General features: G+C 41.6%; 1 protein-coding gene across 2 annotated transcripts in view; it reads left to right on the forward strand.

Annotated features, from left to right (window-relative positions):
* The window catches only part of F13A1 (coagulation factor XIII A chain), a 59594-nt gene that overhangs the window by 26342 nt on the left and 9371 nt on the right, over positions 1-23881 (forward strand). For both annotated transcript variants that reach the window (XM_065667405.1, XM_065667406.1), the window contains exons 6-12: positions 4616-4723; positions 7358-7532; positions 12124-12262; positions 18580-18683; positions 19473-19561; positions 20518-20671; positions 21247-21531. In XM_065667405.1, the coding sequence (XP_065523477.1) occupies positions 4616-4723; positions 7358-7532; positions 12124-12262; positions 18580-18683; positions 19473-19561; positions 20518-20671; positions 21247-21531 (1054 nt within the window). The remainder of the gene's footprint in view (positions 1-4615; positions 4724-7357; positions 7533-12123; positions 12263-18579; positions 18684-19472; positions 19562-20517; positions 20672-21246; positions 21532-23881) is intronic.

Consider the following 23881-nt stretch of genomic DNA (forward strand, 5'->3'; position numbering starts at 1 on the left):
TTTTCACAACAGCACAATGAAGAAAGTATTGAAGTATTTCCTTAATGCTTTAGTGACAGATCCATTCAGTTTTCATGGCACCTCCCTGGCACAGCCTTGCAGAAGGGTCCTTCGACAATCTCAGAGCTCGAACTAAATGGATTGCCAGTGTGCTTGCCCTGGAGAGCTCTTTGAACTCACATCTCTCTTGTTTCCTTATTTAAGGGTACAATTTCATCTTTTTTTCCTGCAGCAGCACTGCCTTAGGGAGTTCCTGCCTTTGCACCATTCCTTTGGTTGTGTCAGTGCCGTTGTTTGTGGGGTCTGACTGTTATCCGGACTGAGATAAAAATAACCCTTAAATTAGGTGTCGATGGAGAGGAATTCCATAAGCTGCTGGTGCCTCTGATATAGGAGATGGGAAGCCAGATCCTGAGGCCAAAGCTGGTGTGCATTTAAGTTGACCAAAAATGCCCCCTCCTGGCCCTTCCTTCCCCCTGCAAGTGCTTGCGCAGCCGCGGGGTGAATCGGACTGGAGATCTGATCTAGCTGAATAAGCATCTTCTTGATTTCTGGTTTTGGGGTTTTGGTTTGGTTTGGGGTTTTTGTTGTTGTGTTGTTTGTTTTTTCTCTCTTTTCCTTGGGTTATTTTTCGGGCTTGCTCTGTTCCTGGATTTGGGATTCACTCTGTGACAGATGTAAGGGGAAAGGAGGGGAATGAGTGTCTGGAGGTGGAAAGTGCAGCTTAAACCAACTGCTGGATTTATGTCCTGAGATGCTAAATTTACGGCCTATACTGGCTTGGCCTGAAGTGCTTATATTCTGAAAATCTGGCACCTTCCTGACACAAACACCAACCTCCGCTGAGAAACTGCATTATTTATTTGGTTTTGCTAGGAGGTAGCTCTGTCTGTGAGGTTAGGGCTGTTCCATAGCCCTCTGTCATGTACTTTCATTCCTATGTTATCTGAAGTTGGGGGACCTGACTTCCACACTGTGCCGTAGTGCACTCTTAGCTGTCACTTGCCGATGTGAAAACTGTAGCAGATGCATCTAAGGGGGCCAAGCAAAGAGCTTTAATGGAATCAGTCATTTTGTATGGGTGTAACAGACATCTCAAACTGCAAAGCAATGCAGAAGTACTGTTTCGTCACTCTTAGTGAGACGCATGATGTGATATTCCTGAGCCTACCCTGAAAACTTTGAAGCATTAAAACCAGGCATCTCCCTCATTTTCAGCAATCCTGAATGTTAAGAATTGGAGCATTACTGTGAGCAAGTAAAAATACTGGCAGCATGGCCTATATTATGGATATAGCACACAAGTATGCACTTCATATTTATGATATATAACCCTTTATGACAGTGTAGGTAAAAGCATAAGGCCACATACAGTCATAGAGAGGAAAGGTATTGGGTCATATACAAACTACAGATAGACTTGGCCATGGTAATATTCTCAGGCTAAAAAATTGCTTTGACCAGTGACAGCTGGAAGCTTTAAGTCAGGTTGTAAATTAAAAAAGAACATACAGTTCAAAACTGGGTTACTAGTGGGAGATTATTCTCACAGCTGCTGTATTTAATGAGCAGCATCAACATGAGAGGAGGAAAGGCAAGAAATACAGACCAAGGAATAAAAACAACAGAGCAATTGAAACACGGCTCTAATGAATGAGGATGGAGGTGTTCCTTGTAACATGACTGTGATTCTTTTCTTCTAAGAAAGTGTAGTCAGTCACTCAGAAAAGCCCACAGGGAATTCAGGGGAAACTTTGCTTTGGAAGAAATCTAGGCACATAGAAATTCTCTAGCTGTGAAATGTCAGAAGCTGGGTGCTATATTGTTCATTTAATACTGGGGTTTTTGGTGAGAAAAATAAAATTAGGCAGGTGGTCACAGAATTCTTGTTGCCATCATGAGTCGTCTCATGTCCACATGTTCAGCTGCATTAGCTTTGCAGCCCACTGCGCGAACGTAATTCCATGACATGTGCATTTGGTCAGATCAGACCATAATCAGTAGGAGATCACATATGCCTGCAACTGACTGTGAGAAATACAGCCCCAACTCAACCAGTGCAAACAGCCCTTTTTACTTTGATTTCAATGGAATGTCATCTATTAGAAACAGTTGAGCCTGAAAGAGGATGCCCACTGAAGGCCAGCCCAACTAAACACATTGCTCTGTGATACAATGCATGTCCGTGTGCAAACAGAACCCCTTTGCCTATGTGCTTTCTCATGCCTTGTTTTTCATCTGCAGTCTTTCCCAGGTGGCTTTGACAAAGTTCCTTGGTCCCGGATTTGGTTTATTTCTATTTCAACTTGTGTTGAGCAGACAGTGCCTGCACCTGGCCCAAGTTCACTCACTTGTCCTGGCTACCTACTGCTGCTCTAGTTCCTCTGACATTTCAGAAGTGTTCAGCCTCACAAGTGCTGTGTTCCCATTCCACTTCTCTCTAGACAGCATTTTCAAGCCAAGAATGAAAGCAGGAAACTGATTTAGTTTGATTTAATATTTTCAAATCCCTGGATAGTGAAGAAGAGCAAAACTGGATTTAGAGTTAAGGCTACTCTGCATCCTACTGCAACAGTGTAAGGCAGCTAGACTTTACAGCTTTTCCTATCTCTTCTGCTGTTAATCCAGTTATTTCACAAGCATTCATGTCATTTTGTAAATGCTAAGGTGGAAGGCAACAACCCTGATAGCAATTTCTTTTCTCTTTTATTCTTTCTGTAAATGCTGGCAAGATTGACAGTGTCTCATAAACTGTAGATGAGAAAGATTTAATTTGCAGGGTAAACTTCTTATTAATTTAACTGAGGTCTTAGGCACTGCTGATGACTTGAAGTGCAGAAAGCAGATTTTGATCCTAATGAAAGTGATAAATCATTGGGCCAGACCAGAAGAGAAGTGAACTTGAAGCAAGAAGGATTGCTCTGAGGGTTCAGAGTTTACATTATCTGCTATGAGGATAATGGCAAAGAGCGTCTCCACAGCATCTGTCCGCCCAAGATTATTTACATCACATACCACTGGAGAAGACTGGAGAGTCTACTGTGCAATTATACAGCTTCTCAGGGATGATACAATATTAGGAGTAGGTCCGTGGGAAACACTGATCTCTCTTTCCCTATTTGCCCAGACACCATTAATACAGTTTTGCTCAGACTATAAGGTGTTACTCACTAGTGAACATCCACTCCAGAGAAAGTAATTCAGTGCATGTGCGGGTGATGATAAGAGGGGTGTGTTGCTTTGTTTGCTGAGAAGGATCCATATGGAGGTGTTAACCTGAGCAATGAAAGCCAGGCAAGCTTGAGACAGAGGCATAAAAAGGGACTTTCCTTGGCCAGGAAATATCTGAGAGTGGTAAAACATTGTGGTGCCTCTGTTTTCTTGATTTATGCCAGAGCTCTGCTGCTGCCTGCGATGTCAACCCCATCCCACCCATCTTCCACGCAGCATCAGCATCAGTCTCGACTCTTTTGGGCTTCTTTTCCAGCACCTCAGATATCTTCTCATTTGCCTTTCTCAAGGCAGCTAAAGCAGCAGCTTGGTCTATGTTTTTGCTCACTTTCTTCAGGAGGCAAACCTTAAGATCTCCCTCATCTGCCAAGGAGCCCTAAGCCCATCTGGAGACAGCTGCGAAATCAATGCAGTTCTAGTAGCAACATGAGAGCAAAAATCCTGTTAGAGGGAATCATATCTTTAAGGATGCAACCACAGAACGTAAAACCTAACACGGCAAGGGGATGAACTCTGAAGTTTCTGTCACTGTCTTGAATGCTAATATGAGGTTGTGTATCTAGAAGATATTTGTTTCGTTAATGTGCATTTCCCTGTGTCCTACCATTTTCTAGGGGAGAGGTATTTTCCTTTGCTATGCAGTTTCTCCTCAGGAAAATGAAATACACTGCAGGGCAAGTTCTGTGACAAATGGTTTCTGGTCTATTTAGGCACCTCTGCCCTCAATTCATTCTTGTGCTTGTTCATGCTGGATCGAAGAAAATGTACCTTTTCATTCTATTTTTGAAGAAGACTACTTTAGGTTACTTGGGTTTTTTCATGTCTACGTTTCGTAGTCCAGGATTAATCTATATAATCAGTGTTTGGTTGTTAGTTTTAAAGAGATTTAAAAATTAATTTAAAAATGTGTCTTCGAATTATCTTTGGCAAGCTACTTATTGTTCAGCTTCCCAGCTTTGCACTGTCTGTGTCTGAGAAGTCCTGAAATTAACAGGTCTAGAATCTGTGAAGGACATGAAGTCCTTCAAGAGCAGACCAGCTTCTTGTAGTTATTATTATAATATCTTCCTATTATATACTTGTTAGCACTTAAAATTTTATGTTCTGTCAGAAAGGCTGTGTTGTCATTTCAACCTTCTGGAAACCGGACTCAGATTGAATTGAAAATTACAGTCTCTTTTCCCTCACAGCCTCTCACCTTTTTTTCTGCCGTACATGGGTGATTATTCTAGAAGAAAGCTTGTATTTTTAACCACAGAACTTTGACTTGACTAAGCTGATGAGCTAGTATGACAACAGTAAAATATAACTTTGTCTTTGCTTTCCAGAACAAAAAGTGATTCAATTTTCCCTGCTGTTTCCCTTTTTATTTTCTTTTATCTAGTTTGAAGAAAACATTCTGGATGCTTGCCTGTTCCTGATGGACAAGGCAGAACTGGAGCTCTCTGGGCGCGGAAACCCAATCAAAATCTGCCGTGTTGCTTCAGCAGTGGTATGTAATGGATGCCTAATACGTGTCAGAAATTACTTGTAAATCATAGAATCATAGAATAGTTAGGGTTGGAAAGGACCTTAAGATCATTTAGTTCCAACCCCCTTGCCACAGGCAGGGATGCCTCATACTAGAAATCAAAGCCAGGCTGATTGAACTGTCTGGCCCTCATGCCCTGATGTGCTTACTCCAACAGGTGCCAGATCAATTGTCTATTCTGACCTCTAGGGCCTGGCTTGTTATTTTACTCTACTAAAGGTGAAATTCTTATGTTGGTTCATGTCATTTTTCCTAATAATTGTACCTCATTGGCAGGAAAGCTACTTCTAGGCATTGCACTTCAGGCATGATAGCATTTCTTCTGACACTGTGCTCATTTTCAATTACCTGAGATAACTGAGAAAACTCTGCCATGGACAGCAAGGAGGCATGGGTGGAATTTGGGATGGGGAGCTGAGGTACTTTAAGTGGACTCTATCACTAACTTCCATGTGGTCTTAAGACACTGCAACCATTACCGTGTCTGACTTTTGAGCCCCAAGTGGCCTAGTTAAGCTGAGAACTTTTAAGTGTGCTACCTTGACCCCAGATGAAAACACTGTGAGAGTTGTCCTCTTAAACATGGGGTACACAAAACTTACAACACTTCAAATGGAAGTTCCTGAAATAACCAGAAGCAAAGAGTAAGGAGAAGACTTTCCATATCTCCACTTTTCCCAGCTACTAGGCACCAGGAGTCATGTGGGTGCAAGAGCAGCCCCATCCCTTATGTTCAAGGTGGAAGACTCATCCAGCATGTGGAAGGAAGAGGCTGAGTCCTTGACTCTGCCTTCTAGAGGTCTAAACTGAGGACTTCCTCTGCCCGGAATAATACTCTAATCATCAAGCTAGTGTCATTAGGTGTTCTCCCAAAGCAGCCACTAAACACCCACAGCTGTATGTGTGTCCGCAAAACATGGCTGCAGGAGCTGACTATCATCCTGGCTGAGATAATGCTTTAACCCACTTGTTACAGCATTTGCCCAGGCTTTAAGAGAATGAGCTCTTTGTCTTAGATGACATTGAAATGGGATCTCCAGCCTCTCAATGCCACATGCTGAATCTTGCATAGCAACATGTGAAAAAGAATAGCTTCAGCAAGAAGTATTGTAAACACCCCCACTTCTCTTTTAGCCTTTTGGTTAGCTTTTTCACCTCAGACATTAGAAATACGGCTTCAGACCTTCAGATAGAAGTAAGAATTTAATGTGGTTCCCTCATTCCTGGGCTAGTAGATGTAAGGAGTCGCTCGTACAGGGAGCATGGAATCCCTAAGGGCAGAATAGCGCAGAATTTATGAAGCCAAAGAAGGCTTGAATATTACTTAGGTATTAAGCCACTCAAATATTTTAAGGAGGTGGAGTGTTCACCATTGGAAATTCAGGATTCAATGGACTGCAGGTCTAATCTGCAGGATTAGGCCATAGCTGAGTGGGAGTTTTGGCCACCTGAAATCTGGACCTCAGTAGGAAGTGGCCAAGAGGTGTTGGAGTCCCAGCTGTTGTCCTTGCCCTCACTCTTCCTCAAGTTGAAATGTGCTGGCGCCGAGCTCATCTGAGGAGGTGCCCCCACACTGGAATCCTCCTGAGGCATTCTGACATTACAGAGTGGGTAGAGTCACCCCCTTCTTCCTCTCTTTACAGCCAGAGGAGAGCCTGAAGATCAGTATGCTGCCCTGCCCTTGAAGTGTCTCTTTTCTTGGCATGTTTCCCGCAACAGTGAGATGGGCACATCCCCTTAACCCTTGGGTTATGACTCTGAATACTTATCTTTATTCAGTCCTAGGGTTCACAGGAAGTCGATTTTCTAATTATAAAACAGTAGTTAATCCAGCCAAAAGCTTTTAAATGAGAATTGTGATTTATTTGGCTGGTGTGTAGCTGTTCCACATTAGCATAATTAAAAGGTACAGAGCGAATGAGATTTTTGCACAGCCTCAACTGGTTTAGTTCAAATTGCAGCTAGGAGATATATTGCTCGTTAATGCCTATCAGTATAGCCATTAGTCAGCAAAACTCTTTGCTCTGTATAATCTTACCAGGGGGAAACTTACACAGCAAATTCCTTCTTGTTTTCATATGTGCTGGACCAAAGAAATTAGTTTCTGCTCTAAAAATAACAGTGGACTGATTCTCCTCTTGATCTGCTGTAAATCAGGAATGATTTTATTAAAATCTCTGGGCTTATGTGGACAGAAAAACAGACAATGTTAGGAAAGCTTCCAGCTTAATATTTCTGAGGCTTGCTTATCCATGTATAACCGATCATGTTTATTAAAAATGCATGGCCGTAAGCATGTTTAATGTTAATCAAACTTACTAAACTGGCAACACGAATACTCAGTGTGGTTGTTTAATTTCACCATTTTTTTAAGTGTCTGACCTTCTTTCAAAATTGTTCAGTGATGGAGAATCCATGGCCCTTAGCAAGATTGCTTTCTTCATCTCATACCTTCATAATTAAACATTTCTACCTTACTTTTAGCCTAAAATTGTCTATATTCAGTCTCTCCCATTCTATCTTTGTCTGCTGAGTTAAAGAGCTCTTTTATATTCAGTCTCTGACATCCCTAATGGTTGTTTCCTTTGTCCTTAGATCAACTCCAGGGATGATAATGGTGTGATTGCTGGATCCTGGGACAATGCATACACTTATGGTGTCGCACCTTCAGCCTGGACAGGAAGTGTGGATATTCTCTTGGAGTACTACAGTTCTAAGCAACCTGTGCGGTACGGCCAGTGCTGGGTCTTTGCTGGTGTCTTCAACACATGTAGGTATCAGTGAGAAAAACTCCACACTGTTATGTGATTCTTGCATAACAGAGAGAGCTTTTTGGTTAAACTAACTAAAATACTTCCTGGCTCTGTGATGTTCAGGAGTCAATAGCAGAAATACTTAAAAAATATATGGCTAAAATAGATGGTTTTAAATAAACCTTTGGCATCTCCTTCAGTTTGGCTGCTCTTCCACACAAATCTGTTAACTATTGGTTCTGTAAAATGTGTTCAGTGACTCACAAGGGTAAGTTTGGGAGAGAGAAAGTTAGTTAGGAAATCTGAGGTGAACAGGGGGCTATTTATCTAGATCTGCAACATTAAAATATTACCCAATAAGGGATATAGTGTTTCTGCTTCAAAAAGGCCAAACATCACCTACTGATGGTTGTTCCCAGCAAAACTGACATGTGCTCTAGCAGCACCTCTCTACTGGCCACTGTTAACTTTTTCTATGGAGTTTGTGAGCCAGAACAATATGGAAAATGATGGCCTGGTTTATGAATTGTCTAGCACTACAAGATCAAGTCGAACCACACTTGCTCAAACTAGAGTTCCAACGTTGCAGCAGATGGGGTGTTGCAGGTTGTAATACCCAGTAGGAAAAGCAGTGTTGGATTAGTCCCATTTTTTACTGTCTAGCACTTTCTAACAGCATCATTTACTAATACACTTGAACATACTGCAAGCATATTAGTAGTCAAGGAAAACTCTGAGAGTGTAAAATGTGTGTGTTATACAGATAATAGGAACCAGACTTTGAAAGCAGTGCTTATGTCAAGTGCCAGTGTAGATCCAATCAAGCAGCTCCTATGCTTACAGTGCTGGCCCACGGAAGAAGCTGAACAGATATTTAAAGTGTCTTTCTTAAGCCCAGCTGATCTTCCTTATAAGCACCATCAACATATGCATTTAAGTATCAACCTGGGAGGGACCAGATCAGCTTAGGACCAAGGGAATACAATGTGTGTTTCTGCACGCTTGGAGCCTACTTTACATCAAGCACTTTTCAGACACAGCTGAAGGTCTAAGATTTGGTCCTTCTATTTAAGCTCTGAAAAGAGAATTACAGAAAAACTCTCTGTGAACCTTTTCCCCTTTTCATATGCCTCAATACTGTCACATACTGCTGTCTCAAGGAATGGCATTATACTTCTCTTTATATTATACTTCCATCAAAAGTGAAGAATATTAGTCACTCACCTTCTGCAGCAAACATGGAAATGGAATAATTAAGGACAAGTTACAAGACTAGTTCTTCACCCTTAGGCAACCCTGGACATCTCTGGATTTTCACTTGATTTTTGCTTGTTCTGTACATGTATGTTTCATTTTGTATATAATTTTCCTACAGTATGGATAATTGAATTTCATAGCTCATTTTGGTTACCTGAGGTAGTGCAAGAGCTATTCAAAACAGCAAGGACCTCAGAAATAAAGCTGCCTTCTGTCCATCTAGCCTTCTGCTAGCACATGCTTCTCATAGATGCTGTAGGGGATGTAGTTTCAGGTTTTTGTGCTTCTCAGAGAGTCATAGAGTGGTTTGGGTTGGAAGGCACTTTAAATATCATCTAGTTCCAACCCCCCTGCCATGGGCAGGGACATCTCCCACTAAACCAGGTTGCTCAAAACCCCATCCAACTGACCTTGAGCACTGCCAGGGGATGGGGCAATCGCATCTTCTCTGGGCAACCTGTGGCACTGGCTGTGCCTCACCACCCTCATAGTGAAGAACTTCTTCCTTATGTATAATCTAAATCTCCCCTCTTTCAGTTTAAAGCCATTTTCCGTTGTCCTATCCCTACATGCCCTTGCAAAAAGTCCCTCTCCAGCTTTCTTATAGGCCCCCTTTAGGTACTGGAAGTCTGCTTTAAGGTCTCTGCAGAGCCTTCTTTTCTCCAGGCTGAACAACCCCAACTCTCTCTGCCTGTCTTCATAGGAAAGGCTGAGTTTCTCATTAACCAGTACCCCCAGGCCTTTCTCCTCAGGGTTGCTCTCAATCCATTCTCCATCCATCCTGTGTTTGTGCTTGGGATTGTCCCAACCCACGTGCAGGAACTTGCAATTGGCCTTGTTGAACTTCATGTAGTTGTCATTGTCCCACCTCTCCAGCCTGCCAAGGTCCCTCTGGCTAGCATCCCTTCCCCACAGTGAGTTGACCTGCCCACAAAGCTTTGTGTCATTGGCAAACTTGCTGAGGGCACACTCAATCCCACTGCCCATGCCACTGACAAAGGTGTTAAACAGTGCCAGTTCCAGTACTGACTCCTGAGGAACTCCATTTTTCACCGGTCTCCACTTGGACACCAAGCTGTTGGCTGCAACTCATTGCAACCATCCAGCCAATTTCTCCAGGTGACCCATCTGTCAATCCATGTCTCTTCAGTTTAGAGACAAGGATGTCATGTGGGACAGTGTCAAATGCTTTGCATATGTCCAGGTTCTCTTTCATATATCTGGAGAGGCTCCTGTTTTTGTTTGGAGAGGTGCTGGCAGGTGCTCCATACTTTGACACATGAAATGGTTCATTTTATTCCAGATGCAATGGGATAACAAGCAATCATCATCCAAAGAATCTGAGAGTTGTCTATTTCCTTTACTACCTGAGGTTGCACAGTCTGTACATGACGCTTCTGAGCCTCTGCACAATGCAATGGGTTCGAAAAGGCTCTTGCAAACATTTCCTATGGATGCAGTTCCTTGCAGTGGCTTTCACAGTCCTCTTTTGTTCTCTGCCCATTGCCTCGTCAGGATTTTTCTAGATCACAGACAGACACATATACCAGTTCTCTCTCCTTCCTTCTGCACTGGTCCTGAATCATCACTACAAAGTATTTTGCCTGCAGGCCACTGTGAAACTGGAGCAATGCAGCAGAAACCTGGAGCCTACTGTATTAAATGGAGGGACATATTTATTCAGGGAAAAACTAGATTCAGTTTGCTGTCTAAGTTGGTCAAGTCAGAGACATGGCACTTTGGACTGCTGCAGAGATTGCTGAAATATAAAGTCTGTTGAGCATTATAAAATGAAAATGTTGTCCAGTGGTTGATCTGATAGGTAGCCATCGACATGTCCAGCTGCTGACCGCTGCATAGAGAGGACAGTAAATGTCCAAAAAGCCATGTGCAACTCACAGAGTTAATTTGAGCTGATTGTGAGTCTTCCTTAGCTGCCAATGTTTTATCATTGTGACCAGTCCAGCTTTCCAAGGTTACAATATTGTACACTCTGGATAGTCATCTATTAAAAATGCTAAAACATTCTGAAAAATGGTCATTAATCTTGAAATTGTCAGACAAATTATTTTCAATGAGCCCTGATGGCTTGTGTGCTGCAAGCCTGGGAGGGCACTTGAATTAAGTTTAATCAATAGGTACATATGGTATTGGATGCACCCAGGTAATTTGTCATCCAGGAACTTGAAATGAATGGGTAGCGTTACACTTTATTGGGAGTCACAGTAGTGACACTAATGAATATACAAAATCCAGCAGCAGGAGCAAGGGCTGTTCAACATTGCAGTATCAGAACTATTTTTAAATAGGATTTTCAGTAAAAATATTCTCCTGTTCAAAAAAAAAACAACCCACCTCCTCTCTGTTTTCTGCAGAACCATGTTGGCTCCTAAATTGGAAAACAAGAACTTTTTTTTGGCAGAGAAACAAAACATTTCATCTGGAGAAGCTGAGCTGTTGTGTCATTCTGCAGCCCCAGTCCCCCCTGGGGCCATGCTCCATGCCTGTTTATCAGCCAGGGTGCACCACAAACACAGATGCCTAATGATGCAGTACTGCACTTCAGACATAGCTGTAGCATTTCCATGTTTCCCAAATTTACCACTTGTCAAATGGGTGGAAGTGTCACCAGTGCTGCATTGTGATGCTCTGAGGTTTAGGAGGGGGGTTCTTTTTTAATCCTCCTTTTAAGATCCTTTATGAGAAGGGACTATTGACTCCAAAATACTGTTACTTAGCAAGCAATAGAATCTGTTTTGTTCAAACTAACTCTGACATTTCACTTGCAAATATTGCATCTTTGTACCTTATTAGAAATAATTTTATGCTTTATTCTTTGTGTTCTCCAGACCCCTTCTGACAGCAGATGTGAAACAGGAAAACTCTAAATTAACCAAAATTTTATGCTTTCTATTAGTTTTCTCTTTAGTGCAGTTTCATGATTCTTCTGGGTTACTGTTACTAGGAGACATAATACATTTTCCATTTCTTAAAAACACAAAATTATTTTTCTTTGTATCACATTTGGTCATGCAGTTGACCCATTGCACCCAGATTTGCCCTGGAAAGCTACAGTGTAGTCACTGTACAAGGCTGTTCTAAAACTAGTGATAATCAGCTGCTTAGGTTATAATCATTGCACCATTACGTATCTTGAATGTTCATAATTTTGGGACCAAATAAATATTTAACATATTCTATATGAAGACAGATAGCAAGAAATATTTGGGTTGATTTGATAAAGTTTTCCCATTTTATTCTTGTTATTAATAGTTTCTCTCCTCTCATCCTCTCAGCCGTAAGCACAATCTTCATATCGTCCTTCTCATCACACTTCTCTCTTTGCCACAGTTCTGAGGTGCCTGGGGATACCTGCAAGACTCATTACCAACTATAGTTCTGCCCATGATAACAATGCCAATTTACAGTTGGACTTCTTTCTGGATGATGAAGGGAAACTGGACACCAAACTGACAAAAGACTCTGTCTGGTGAGTTCCCCTGACAAATGCCTTCAATGTGTCAACTGTATAAGCTGTAAAAATCATGACAACTATGCCTGTGGTTGGTTTATTTCTCTGTGCATTAAATAACATAGCTAGCTTCTGTAAAACAGAACGAAGGGATTGTGAGTAGACTAATATGAAGTGCTTGTCATGTAAAGAGACGAACCCTAGGGGATCCCACTACTAATGTTACCATACAGTGCACTTTTAAGCACACAGAAGAGCTGGAATGGGTTTGTGCTCCTTAGGGCCAGGCCACTTCTAAAAATTGAAAGGAGTAGGATGCGCGCTTCCATGGGTCTGGAGCCAGGCTTGTGGTAATACCACAGTATCTATGGAAAAATGCCCTTCTAGTTCTGCTTCTGCCCAGCTCCTGTATTTGTAGACTAGTTTTACACAGTGTACATGCAGTCACTCCCGCAAATAGGTACTTCCCAAAATAAATACAGTTCAGCTGAAAAAGAAACAAGCCAAGGTATCATACAAGTTATTGAAATGCTACTGCCAGATTTATAAAAAGGAAAATCTCTAGGGACAATAAATGGAGTCTGCGTATTTTTTTGGAGAAGACAGTTCTCTAACTTGCTCCTCAAATTCTTACTGTCTCCTGTCTGACGGTAGAAGTGTAGCATATATTGATTATATGCTCTGTTCCGTAGAAATTATGTGTGGGCTATTGGGCCTCAAGCCTCTCCTCCTCAGAGTGCAGCAGTGAATGTGACCTCTATATTGCTATGTTCAGGAGATATTTGTTGTATTCAGTGTTCATATACCTGATTTGTGTCAATGATTTCAACTTATCAGCATAGCTACTCATCAGCATGTTTCATTAATAACTTAATATCTGGAAGTCTTTATATTAAAATTGTAACCCACTCTGTGGTGGTGAAAATGACTGAACCTGATGCTGTAACCTCTTTTATGTGATTTCCATAATCCATTACCTCTAAGGAAAACAGTTAGGTTCAGGACTGTTCGTCAGGGACTGTAGTGACAGGACAAGGGGTAACGGGTTAAAACTTAAACAGGGGAAGTTTAGATTGGATAGAAGGAGGAAATTCTTTCCAGTTAGGGTGGTGAGGCACTGGAATGGGTTGCCCAGGGAGGTTGTGAGTGCTCCTTTCTGGGAAACTTGTGCAGGTGCTCAACCATTCTCACAGTAAAAAAGTGTTTCCCGATGTTCAGACAGGATTTTCTGTGTTTCAGTTTGTGCCCTTTGCTTATTGTCCTGTCACTGGGTGCCACTGAGAAGAGCCTGGCTCTGACTTCTCCCCTCCCCAACTCCCTAACCAAGCATTTAAGCACATGGATAAAATCCTGATCAGCCTTCCCATTTGCAGGCTGAACAGTCCCAGCTTTCTTAGCCTCTCCTTGTGTACAGTCTCTGGTGTCTCATCTACTCCTTCCAGTTTTCTATGTAGCAAACTTGTTAAGAGTGTAGTAAGTCTCACATCCAGGTCATTAATAGAGACGTTAAACAGCATTAGACTCAGTATTGACTCCTGAGATACACAACTAGTGACTAGGTTCCAGCTAAAGTTAACACCACTGATCACAACCCTCTGATCCCAGCAGTTCAGCCAGTTTTCAATATGCCATGCTGTCCACTTAGCTAGTCTATAATTCAGTGATTTGTCTATGAGGACATTGTGGGAGATGGTGCTGAAGTCAAAAGAGAAACCAATCCCCATGCCTTGTCTCCCCCTGTCCTCTCAGTAATTCATTTCATCAAGAAAGGCTATCAGGCTGGTCAGGCACAGCTGGTCCCTTGTAAATTCATGCTGACTACTGCCAATCACCTTGCCCTTAATATGTTTGGAAATGTTTCACGGAGGAAATTGCTCTATAACCTTCCCAGGGATCAAGGTGAGGCTACTGAGTCTGTATTTTCCTGGACACTCCTTCTTCTCTTTCTTGAAGAAAGGCAGGGTATTTGCTTTCTTCCAGTCTCCAGGAAACTCCCCCAGTCACCATGACCTTTCATAGATAGATAGATATGAGCAGTCTTACAGTGGCATTGACCAGCTCCCTCAGCACTTTTGGGACCATCTCATTGGACTTCTGTGTGTCCAGTTTACTTAAATAGTCTTGTTCCTCTGCTACAGGTGTTAATTTTTCATTACTCCAAACTTCCACGCTGGTCTCAGGGGCTGTTCCTGAGGGCAAATCCTAGCAGCAAAAACCAAGGCAAAGAAGACATTGAATACTTTGGCCTTTTCTTAGTCTCTCATCACCAGGTCCCCTGCCTCATTCAGCAGTAGATCCACATTTTCCATAGTCTTCCTTTTGATACTGATGTGCTTGCCTTTCTTACTGCTTTCCACATCCTTTGATGTACTTCATTTGATTTGGGGTTTGGCTTTCCTAAACCTGTCCCTCCATGCTCAGACAGTGTCTATATTCCTGCTGGTCACCTGTCCCTAGCTTCACCTCTCGTGCACTCTTTTTTAATGTTTGAGTTTAATTAAGACCACCTTGTTCACCATGCAGGCTTAGTGCCACTTTTGTTTGATTTAATGCACATAAGAATGGACCATTCTTAAGCTTGGAGGAGGTGACCCTGGAAAAATAACTAGCTGTCCTGGACCCATCTTCTATCCAGAAGTGCCTCCCATGGGATTCTTCCAAGCAGGACCTTAAACAGGTCAAAGCCTACTCTCTTGAAGCCCAGGGTTGTAATCCTGCTATTTGCCTTGTTCCCTTCTGTTAGGGTCCTTGGGGATTCCCAGTTTGCTAAGCTGCATCTGGTCTATGTGACAGCAGGACCTCAGAACCACTCATGGTGCTTGCTGGTCCTTCTATGGATCACAGAGCTGTAAAGGAGCAGTCACTCTTCATAAACCTCTCTGCCTATAAATGATGTGAAACAAAACCCAGTGACTGGCAGTCTCACTGCTCAGCCCATACACACTCCGTAATGGACTATTGCCACGCTTCAGACATTTCACTATCTATCTCATCCCTTCTTTCCTTCTAACTTGATCTATGAAACATCTCTCACCCACTTTTGACATTTCGTTTTACTTCCATACCTCTTCCCAGCTGTTTTCCAAGACTTCTTAATTCAATCTGTTTTTTTCCATTCTTTTGGGACAGGGGAAGATCATCCAAAATCATCCTTGCTCTACTGAAATCCATATGCAACTTCACTCTAGCATTTCATCTCCCATCCTGCATTTGCTTTTACTTGGCTTGATTACTTTTTGAACTGCCTTGTTCATCCTTTTATCCTTCTGGTGCATTTATTAGTACATGGTGCACATAACCCTTTGGGCATGACTTATTACATACCTCTTTTCATTTCTCCTCTGTGTCCTTTCTCTTCATTACTCTGTAACACTCCATGATAGCCTATATGCCAGCTTTAAATGGCTTGTGTCTTAACCTTGATTTTATTTTTAATGTGTCTTTTATTTCTTTTCTGTTATTTTTTTAAGAGGACAAGCTCAAGGTGTTTATAATGATTTTTTAAATGTATTTCTTGCTTTTATTTATAATCTCCTGAAAACTGGAAGCAGAGCTCTTTTTCTTTATTATATATCATTTTGATTGCTTTGTATTGCTGGAGCTGATCTGTCTTCAGGTTTTAAATACTCTCAGACTTCAGGGATACTTGGAGCCAGGATTTTTAGTCCAATCAATCTCTGCATGTGGGGCTCCCTCTGAATGTTATCTGACATTTATTAATTTTTATTAAAGATCATCTTTTCCCTCAGGATAGGAAACAATGACAACAAAACATATATACAAAATTACACAGACTTTGTTATTTTTATAACAAAGAGTTATTTTTATAAACCTGGCCGGATTTGAGCCCATCAGTATTGCCTCTTACTTTGTTCTCCTTGTCTTTCCTAATGATGATATAAAGACACTTAAAGAATATTTCTCTTGGATGGAAATCAAGACTCACTCCTACTGTGAGGTCCAAGAAGACCAACATCAGTACCGCAGCAGAAACGTACTCGAAGTCACCCAGCCCCATGGTGGTCCATCTACGTCCAGGCCTGTGCAGAAAGCCGTTCTGAGATCTCTGCTCTCCCATTCGCCTTCAGCTCACTTTTCTCTGATTTCTCAATAATGTTATCAGTGCCTCTCTCAACTCCAATGCTTGAGTTTATTAGCTAATTAAAGGGCAGCAGCTGTTTCCAGCATGTGCTTGTCTCATAAGCAATACTAAGTACCCTTCTTAAATTGTCTTCCAGGCATAAAACCCACCTGGTCATCTTTTATTAATTTCCCCATCTCTTTGTTTAGTCTATTCGTAACTATCTCTGTAAATATTTAATGGTCACCATATTGATCTGTATAGCCATTCTTGTTTTCTTTAATGTCTCAGGCTCGCTGTAGAATACAAGAACTACAGAATCAGTTTAACAAATTATGGCTGCAGAGCCAGCTCCTCATCTGCGCTCACTTATACCAGAGAGAAGTTTCTGCTACATTCTGGAGAGGAAAATGTTCCCTTCATCCTCCTTTCCTTAATACTCACGTGGTTTAGAAGCAACATCTCTCTGTCTGCATTCAATATCCTTACATGTATTTGTTATTTGCATAGCAGCAGACCTAAAGAAATTTCTGTCCTCTTGCGCCCAGCACTACATCGATAGAAACCATTAAGAAATGTCCTGCCCCTTAGGATGAATATATATATAAAAAAAAGCATTACCTAATTACAGTATTTAAGCAGAGCTGCCATTTTCCACACTGTTATCCCCCCCTTGGTTTTATTGTCCTTCCCTCCTGCCTGCTCTTCAGGTTCTTCTTTCACAGAACACAAAGCCAGTAACACATCTGACTTCGATTCAAAGTGAACCAGTGAAGGATTCAGGGCAGGGATTGTCTCTCTCACATGCTGGCATAACAGTTTTCAAAACCCCACCTACCACAAAGTGTGTCCCCATTCTCTGGTAGCCCTCAGCAAAGCTCTGTGAGCATGATTCAGCATTGACTGCTCTCAGCAGCATCAAAAATTCTCTGAGTGCGTCATTTTCCTTGAATAATTTCTTTTTCTGTAGTACTGCTTCATTAACTCTCCTAAATGACAAGTTTTACCCTGATCCAAGCTTTCATTTCCACTTTGAAATGTCTTGTTAGACAAGCCTCAGATCCTTACGACTCCGCTCCATGGCTGGTTTTTACCTATTATTAATGAAATCATCGGAGTTTAACAATCCCCATTTTGGTTGCTAATATCATTGCATGTTTTAGGGGCTGTATCAGGAGCTATACAGATGTAATTTTATTCATATCTGCTGTAGGATATGTATAATTTGAAGCAAAATTGCCCCTTTCTCTACTCCCTCCTTTTCATTTTTTGCAGTAATAGCGTTCAAGCGCTGTTTTGTCTGTACTGCAAGACCCTCTTCCTAGTTTTACTTCTTGTTTGTGCTCTCAGTTGAGCATCTCAGTTGAGCACCAGTAGCACTGCAGGAAGTTACAAGATCTTTCTTTTCTACTCATCTTTGAAACATTCTGGGCAGACAGATGGTGCTGTAGTGGATTTTTGGGGTCTTTAGCTTTTCTTTTCCTAAGCATGTTGCCAAGTGAGGGCATTTCAACCATCAATGCCAAGATTAATGACTCTCAGAAATTCACCTTTCAGCATACTGTTCTGGGCCCTAAAGGCAAAACTTGGCTCACAGTGATTGTAAGTGTGTTTTTGGAAAGCTGTATGGTCTAGGAGATCTGACCTCCCTCATTGGCATGACATGCTGGAAAAACCTTATAAGGAATCCACAATGAGGATAGTCTTGTAAAGCTTTATAAGATCTTTTTTCTCAACCAAGATGGAAACCAGTTAAGCATGTTTGCCTTGAGCCATAAAAAAAAAATCTATACACTGTACATTATGGATTTGATCCTGAAATCTCTTCAGAAGAGGCACCAGAGCTTCAGAATGGCTAGGAGGAAATTCAAAGCTTGCTTTTGCAGGCAGACTGAAGTGGAAGCGTCTGGTTGGAAAGGTTGTAGTTTGTGTAGATCTTCATACATCCCAACAATCTCCAAGCACCGCCAAGTTTTCTGAGACATTAGCATTCAGTACACATTAGAAGAATCAAAAGGCTTCTTCAACTTGCAGTCAAGAAACTACAATGAAAGATTATGGCCTTCAGGTTTTAACAGGCGAGTACCTAACTCTTTAACCTAAAAATCTGTTCTCTAAAAAGAGTCAGATTTTTTATCCCTTAATCAGCAAAGGTCATTATTGAAGCAGTGGCAGGACATAAATGAACAGTTTTGGTTTGGTCTGTATGCTTCTTCCCAAGAATTTAATCTTCCAGTCTCACCTCTTGTCTAAGGAACTATCATTGCTGGAATGAAGCTTGGATGACCAGACCTGATCTTCCTGTTGGTTTTGGAGGATGGCAGGTTGTTGATGGGACACCCCAGGAAACCAGTGATGGTAATACTGCTTGAATTCCTCTTTAGCTGTCTTTCCAACATTTGAGTTATTTGTGGCATACAATGAGCTGATGACAGCTGAACCGGTGGCACCATATGGCCAATGACAACTTCTTGCACCAGATAACCACATTCACCTGTACTCAGGACCTTCTTATCTGAGGTCTAAAATATTAGATTTGTTTTTATTATAACATGGCTCATGATTCATATGCACAAAATCCTTCATGAGAAAGGCCCTGCTTGCTATAGAAGAGATGTAGTTCTGTTGCCAAAGATGCCTTCTAAAATTTTAGAGAACCAATACAAGAGACGGATCAAATTAATTCTCCTTCATTTTATGTCTGCAGTCCTTACTAAGCTTCCTGAGCAGGCAGGAGAGAAAAAGTGAAAAGCCACTGTTATTTCTTCCTAGTCCTTAATTTTCCAGTTCTTTAAAGACATTCTTAGCAAAATTGCACTGAGGCCTTCCTCATTCTGTGGTATAACTGAGCCCTCCCAAAATTATCTACTTACATCAAAACCAGCTGTATCTGCGTTTCAAGTACTTGAGACTTACAGTTAACTTTACAGTGCCATTAAGGTATGGAACCATTGGGTCGTTTCAGACTTGAGTCTGTGTTGTTTAGAGGACTGGTAACAGAAACAAAACTTTTCACTTCTTGGTCAGCAGTTCCTGTAAACTAGTAAAAGAGTTCTCCAAGCCCCAAGAATTCTTTTTCTTTGAGAAAATATAACATTTTGACATGTTTTTAATTGATCCCTCACTTTTTCTCTCTTCTCCCTGTAGGTATGTACAGGTGTGGCCCAGCCTCAGTTCAAGCCATTAAACATGGCCACGTTTGCTTCCAATTTGATGCTCCTTTTGTCTATGCTGAGGTACAGGTTTGAAAATTTTCACTACATTGACAGATATTAGTGGGACCATAGGTGAGAGAGCAGATAGGGCTCCACTGCAATATATATTTGAGAAGTTACTTCATGTATACTCCACGTCAAAGAAAAAATTCATCATTATATTTTGATGTGCAGGCCAGCAGGTGTGATACAGCTCTAATGAATGACAGAGATTTCTCTAATCTCTGCTCACCAATGTAATAAGCAGGAAAAGCTACTCTGGCTCTAAAGAAACTTCAGGCTGTGGTCATTTATCCTTTCCAGATTCCAGCTATGCTGGCAAATGACTCACTAGCTCTAGCTGCTCATCTTCATCCCTTGTTAGCCATTACCTCCTTCTCAGGCTTGCCAGCCAAGCTGCTTATGTTAAAGCTTCCTTGCTTTTTGCATTCAAAATGGATGCAATGATTTTAAAGAAGTCTGCTCACAACATTCCTTTTGGCTGCAATAGGTTAAGGAGAGCTCACATGGGTGGTTTGACTGACATATCTGAGAGAGAAATATCTCCATAAGGAGCAAGACCGCCTGATCTGGAGTTTTAACCTCTTGCACTACCAGAGCTGGTGTTCTCCGAATTGCAGCAGCTGTAGAGCAAGTCTCTCTCTAATTGAATTGTATATAGGTTAGGACAGAAAAGAATAAAGATATTTTATCTATGAAGCATGCCCCTATCTATGGTCTCATGTAATCATGCTCCGCAAGCCCAAAGGGTATCTCTGTACCCTACTCAAGTTTATACTGTCAGTTATTCTGGAGCTATGACTAGTAAAATGCATCTAGTCATTATTATAGCGTATGACTAATTTTAAACATGGGACTTCAATGCAAGTAATTAGTGGGACTTAAGTCAATGTGTTGTTATTTTGAAGGGATATAGGCTGGGTTCCCTTCCTCCTCTACTTCCACTTATCTCAGTCCTTTGTTATTCAATTTTATAGGTGAATAGTGATATTGTTTTCTCAAGAAGGCAGAAAAACGGAATCCAAGTGATAGAAAAAATTGACACAACCCATGTTGGGCAGTTGATTGTGACCAAGGAAGTTGGGGGTGATGGAATGTTGGAGATTACCGAGGAGTACAAGTTCCAAGAAGGTAACCCGAAATGGTGTGGGACCATACCAATGCAGATTTATCTCAATCACGTCCTGGATGGTGTATTTACAAACCTCTGGCACTGAGGGAGCTTCATATAAAGCTGCCAAGGTGTCCTTGGAGCTCTTTATTTGTAGCTTCCTCCCATAAACACTGCAGATGCCTTGAGAAAGCACAAACTTTGCTGCTCAGAAATGCTTTAGACTGAGTAAACTGTAGTGAAAACAAAGGGTAGACATGGAATAACTCAAAGCATTCAAAATAGTTCAAGGCCTTCTGTACAGCTGTTTAGACATTTCTTACTCAGGCCAGATGTCCACACAGAGTAAATCAGTGTAGCCCCATTAATATCTGTTAAGCTGCATCACTTTATTTGACATGGCTTGAATCTTTAACACAGCTCACTTGGAAGCTGTGAAGTTCTCCTATTATTAACTTTACCACAGGAAGGTTCACTGTCCTCATCCATTCATTTCAGCTACCACAAACTATGAAAGATGCACCCATGTGATAGGTAATTGGGCTAATGCAGTACCCCTGTTTCTTTTCTAAATTTGATTTTCATTCATTTCTAGGCTCAGAGGAGGAGAGACTGGCTCTTGAGACTGCTGTGATGTATGGCGTTAAAAAGCAAAGTACTCAAGATGTGTATCAGCCACAAACAGATGTTGACATGGACTTCCAAGTGCAAAAGGCAGTCCTTGGCAGTGACTTTAAAGTCACTATAACTTTCAGGAACAGAAGTCGCAACTACTACACTGCTACTGCCTACCTTTCAGGCAACATAGTGTTTTATACAGGAGTCGCAAAAAGTGAATTCAAGAAACACTCTTTCAGTGCAAAACTGGAACCCTCTTCCTGTAAGGCTTGCATAGTTGTTTTCAAACCTTTGTTTTCTGTGATACTGCTAGCTTTGTTTCTCTGTGTCATTAACTGTCACCCATGGGTATAGGTAATTCTAGTAGCTAGGGGTAGGATACTCTACTGGGTGTCAGGAAGCTCCACTCTCAGCTCTGGCCCTGCTACAAGTGTCGTTTAAAGCTGAGGCTGTTTTCTTCAAGCTGTTGCTCTCTGCATAATGCTCTTTTACACCAAGATGCATGTTTGGGAACTGTTGATTTTTCTTGTTTAGTACAAAAGAAAACAAAGTTGTTCAGGTATTAAGTTTCAAGGTATTGTTTTTCATACATTTAGTCTTCTAGCAGTATCACAGCAAGTGAAAGAAAAGTTCTGTTTTTTCAAGGTGTCATTTACAGGGACAAAAAAGTGAATACCTTTTCTTACGGGGCAGAAACTGACAAGCTCAGAGTGGACTATGGAGGACTGGGTGGTTCAGGATTTTGTATTTACAGTGAGCTAAAAAGTTTCTGTGTAACTAGAATGTGCCACTATGGAGCAGGGGCATTTGTCAGTGGGCAGGCACCCCAAAGGTGAGTTATTATTTTATAGACATAGCATTTGCTTTTCCTAGTGCCCTCTGGATTGTGACGAGAAGATCCTGCCTCCCTCTTCTCATGAGAAAAGCAGTTCCTGGCAGCCTAACTCACACTGCTGAGGGCAGGATTTTGCATTGCTCAAAGTAACGAAGAAGGGTGTTGTCCTGTTTTATTTTGGACATAACTGAGCTATTTCATGGCAGCCATGACAGCCCCATTCAGAAAACAGTAAGCAAGTGTTGAGCACCTGCTGCACTCCAAAGCACTATGGAGCAGACTGGCTGTAGATCCCTGGCTTCTCCAGCAACAAGTGACTGCCAATCACTTGTTCTCCTGACAGGCCTCTTGATCTTGGGTCAGTGTCTCCAGCTCAGCAAAAGTGATGAGAATGTGCCCTTATGGATGTTAAGTCAGAGGGTCCTCCACTTGAGTTCCCTACTGAGAGAGTCAGGAGCAATGATTTTGCCTTCCTGATGCTGCTACTGGTCAAAAGTAATCTCTGGTGAGCACAGTGGGAGTGGCAGGACTTTGGGTGGCCAAAGGATGGGCTTCTTGATCTGGGCTTGGTGCTGGATCACAGCAACTCTGAGCTTTCTCATCTGTCTTGTCTATCTCATCCCAGCTCAAGTGACACTGTGAGCCCTCTCTTCTCAAAGAGAACAAATTTTATATCAGTGACAAGCCCCCATGGAGCCACAGTTCCCACCATGCCATAAAAAAATCCTCTGCTTTCTTCCTCCCTTTGAACATCATTTAAAACTGCACATCTTTATCTGGAGCTGATTAATCTCCATAAAGTAGGACTGCACTTAGAGGGATCTATAGGTGAAGGTTAATAAAAATTCTACCTCCGGTCTATAACAAAGCCCTTACAACTGCCTTATGGTTCTTTCTAACTCCCTGACTCATTTGCAGGGGGTCTGGAAATGGGCATTGGGTTGTGCCAGCACAGCCTAGCAGTCAAAACACAGTGTGGGGCTTTATAGTGTCTTGCATCAGTTACTAAGTATTTGATCTGAAATACTGCAAAACTTTTGGACACTTGGTTAGGTACAGTAAAAAAAAAATCAGTTTCAAATGCTCCAGTCTAAATTCTGTGCCTCTTCTTTGACGGGGGAAAATTCAGTCATCTTGTAAGAAATGTGCAAATAACTGTTACACTTTTGGCTGTGATTTGTACTTGGTTCCAAGACTTATGTCTGCTATTGCATCAAAGGTCTGTGTAAGGTATTATTACCTAAAACACAGCTCCTGCAGGCCTTTGAAACTCAGCTAGCTCCTCAATGCAAGAAATTAAATGAATAGATGTTTAAGCATCACTGAACCTCATAATCTACTTTTTCTAGGTTAAGTAAATGGTTTGTAAAAAGCTTATTGAAACCATGCTGCAAACTCTGATTGTGAGTGAATACAGGTTAAGAGGGAGGCACCTGAGAGAATACAACATGGATTTTATTGCATGTGTATCAAAAGTATGTCCCCATCATTGCTTCGGGCCAAGGAGGAATGTTTTAAGGAATTACCACCATTCAAGGTGGAAATTAGCTTGTATCTGAGCTACAGTTATCAACTTGTGGAGCATTTTGTCCTGCAACAGGACAAAAAACCCTCACAAGTTGCGCCATCTCTGAAGGTGATATATAAACCTTGATCACCTTTGCTTTGGAAAGGAGTGCTACCAGAAAGAGTGTTTGAGCAGACAGGCAGTGTGAAGGGAGGCAGCATGATCATTTGCAGCTGTGTGAGTATACTCAGAGGTGTGATGGAAGGATAC

Source organism: Lathamus discolor, chromosome 2, assembly GCF_037157495.1.
Source record: "Lathamus discolor isolate bLatDis1 chromosome 2, bLatDis1.hap1, whole genome shotgun sequence".
In the NCBI taxonomy this organism is placed as follows: domain Eukaryota; kingdom Metazoa; phylum Chordata; class Aves; order Psittaciformes; family Psittacidae; genus Lathamus; species Lathamus discolor.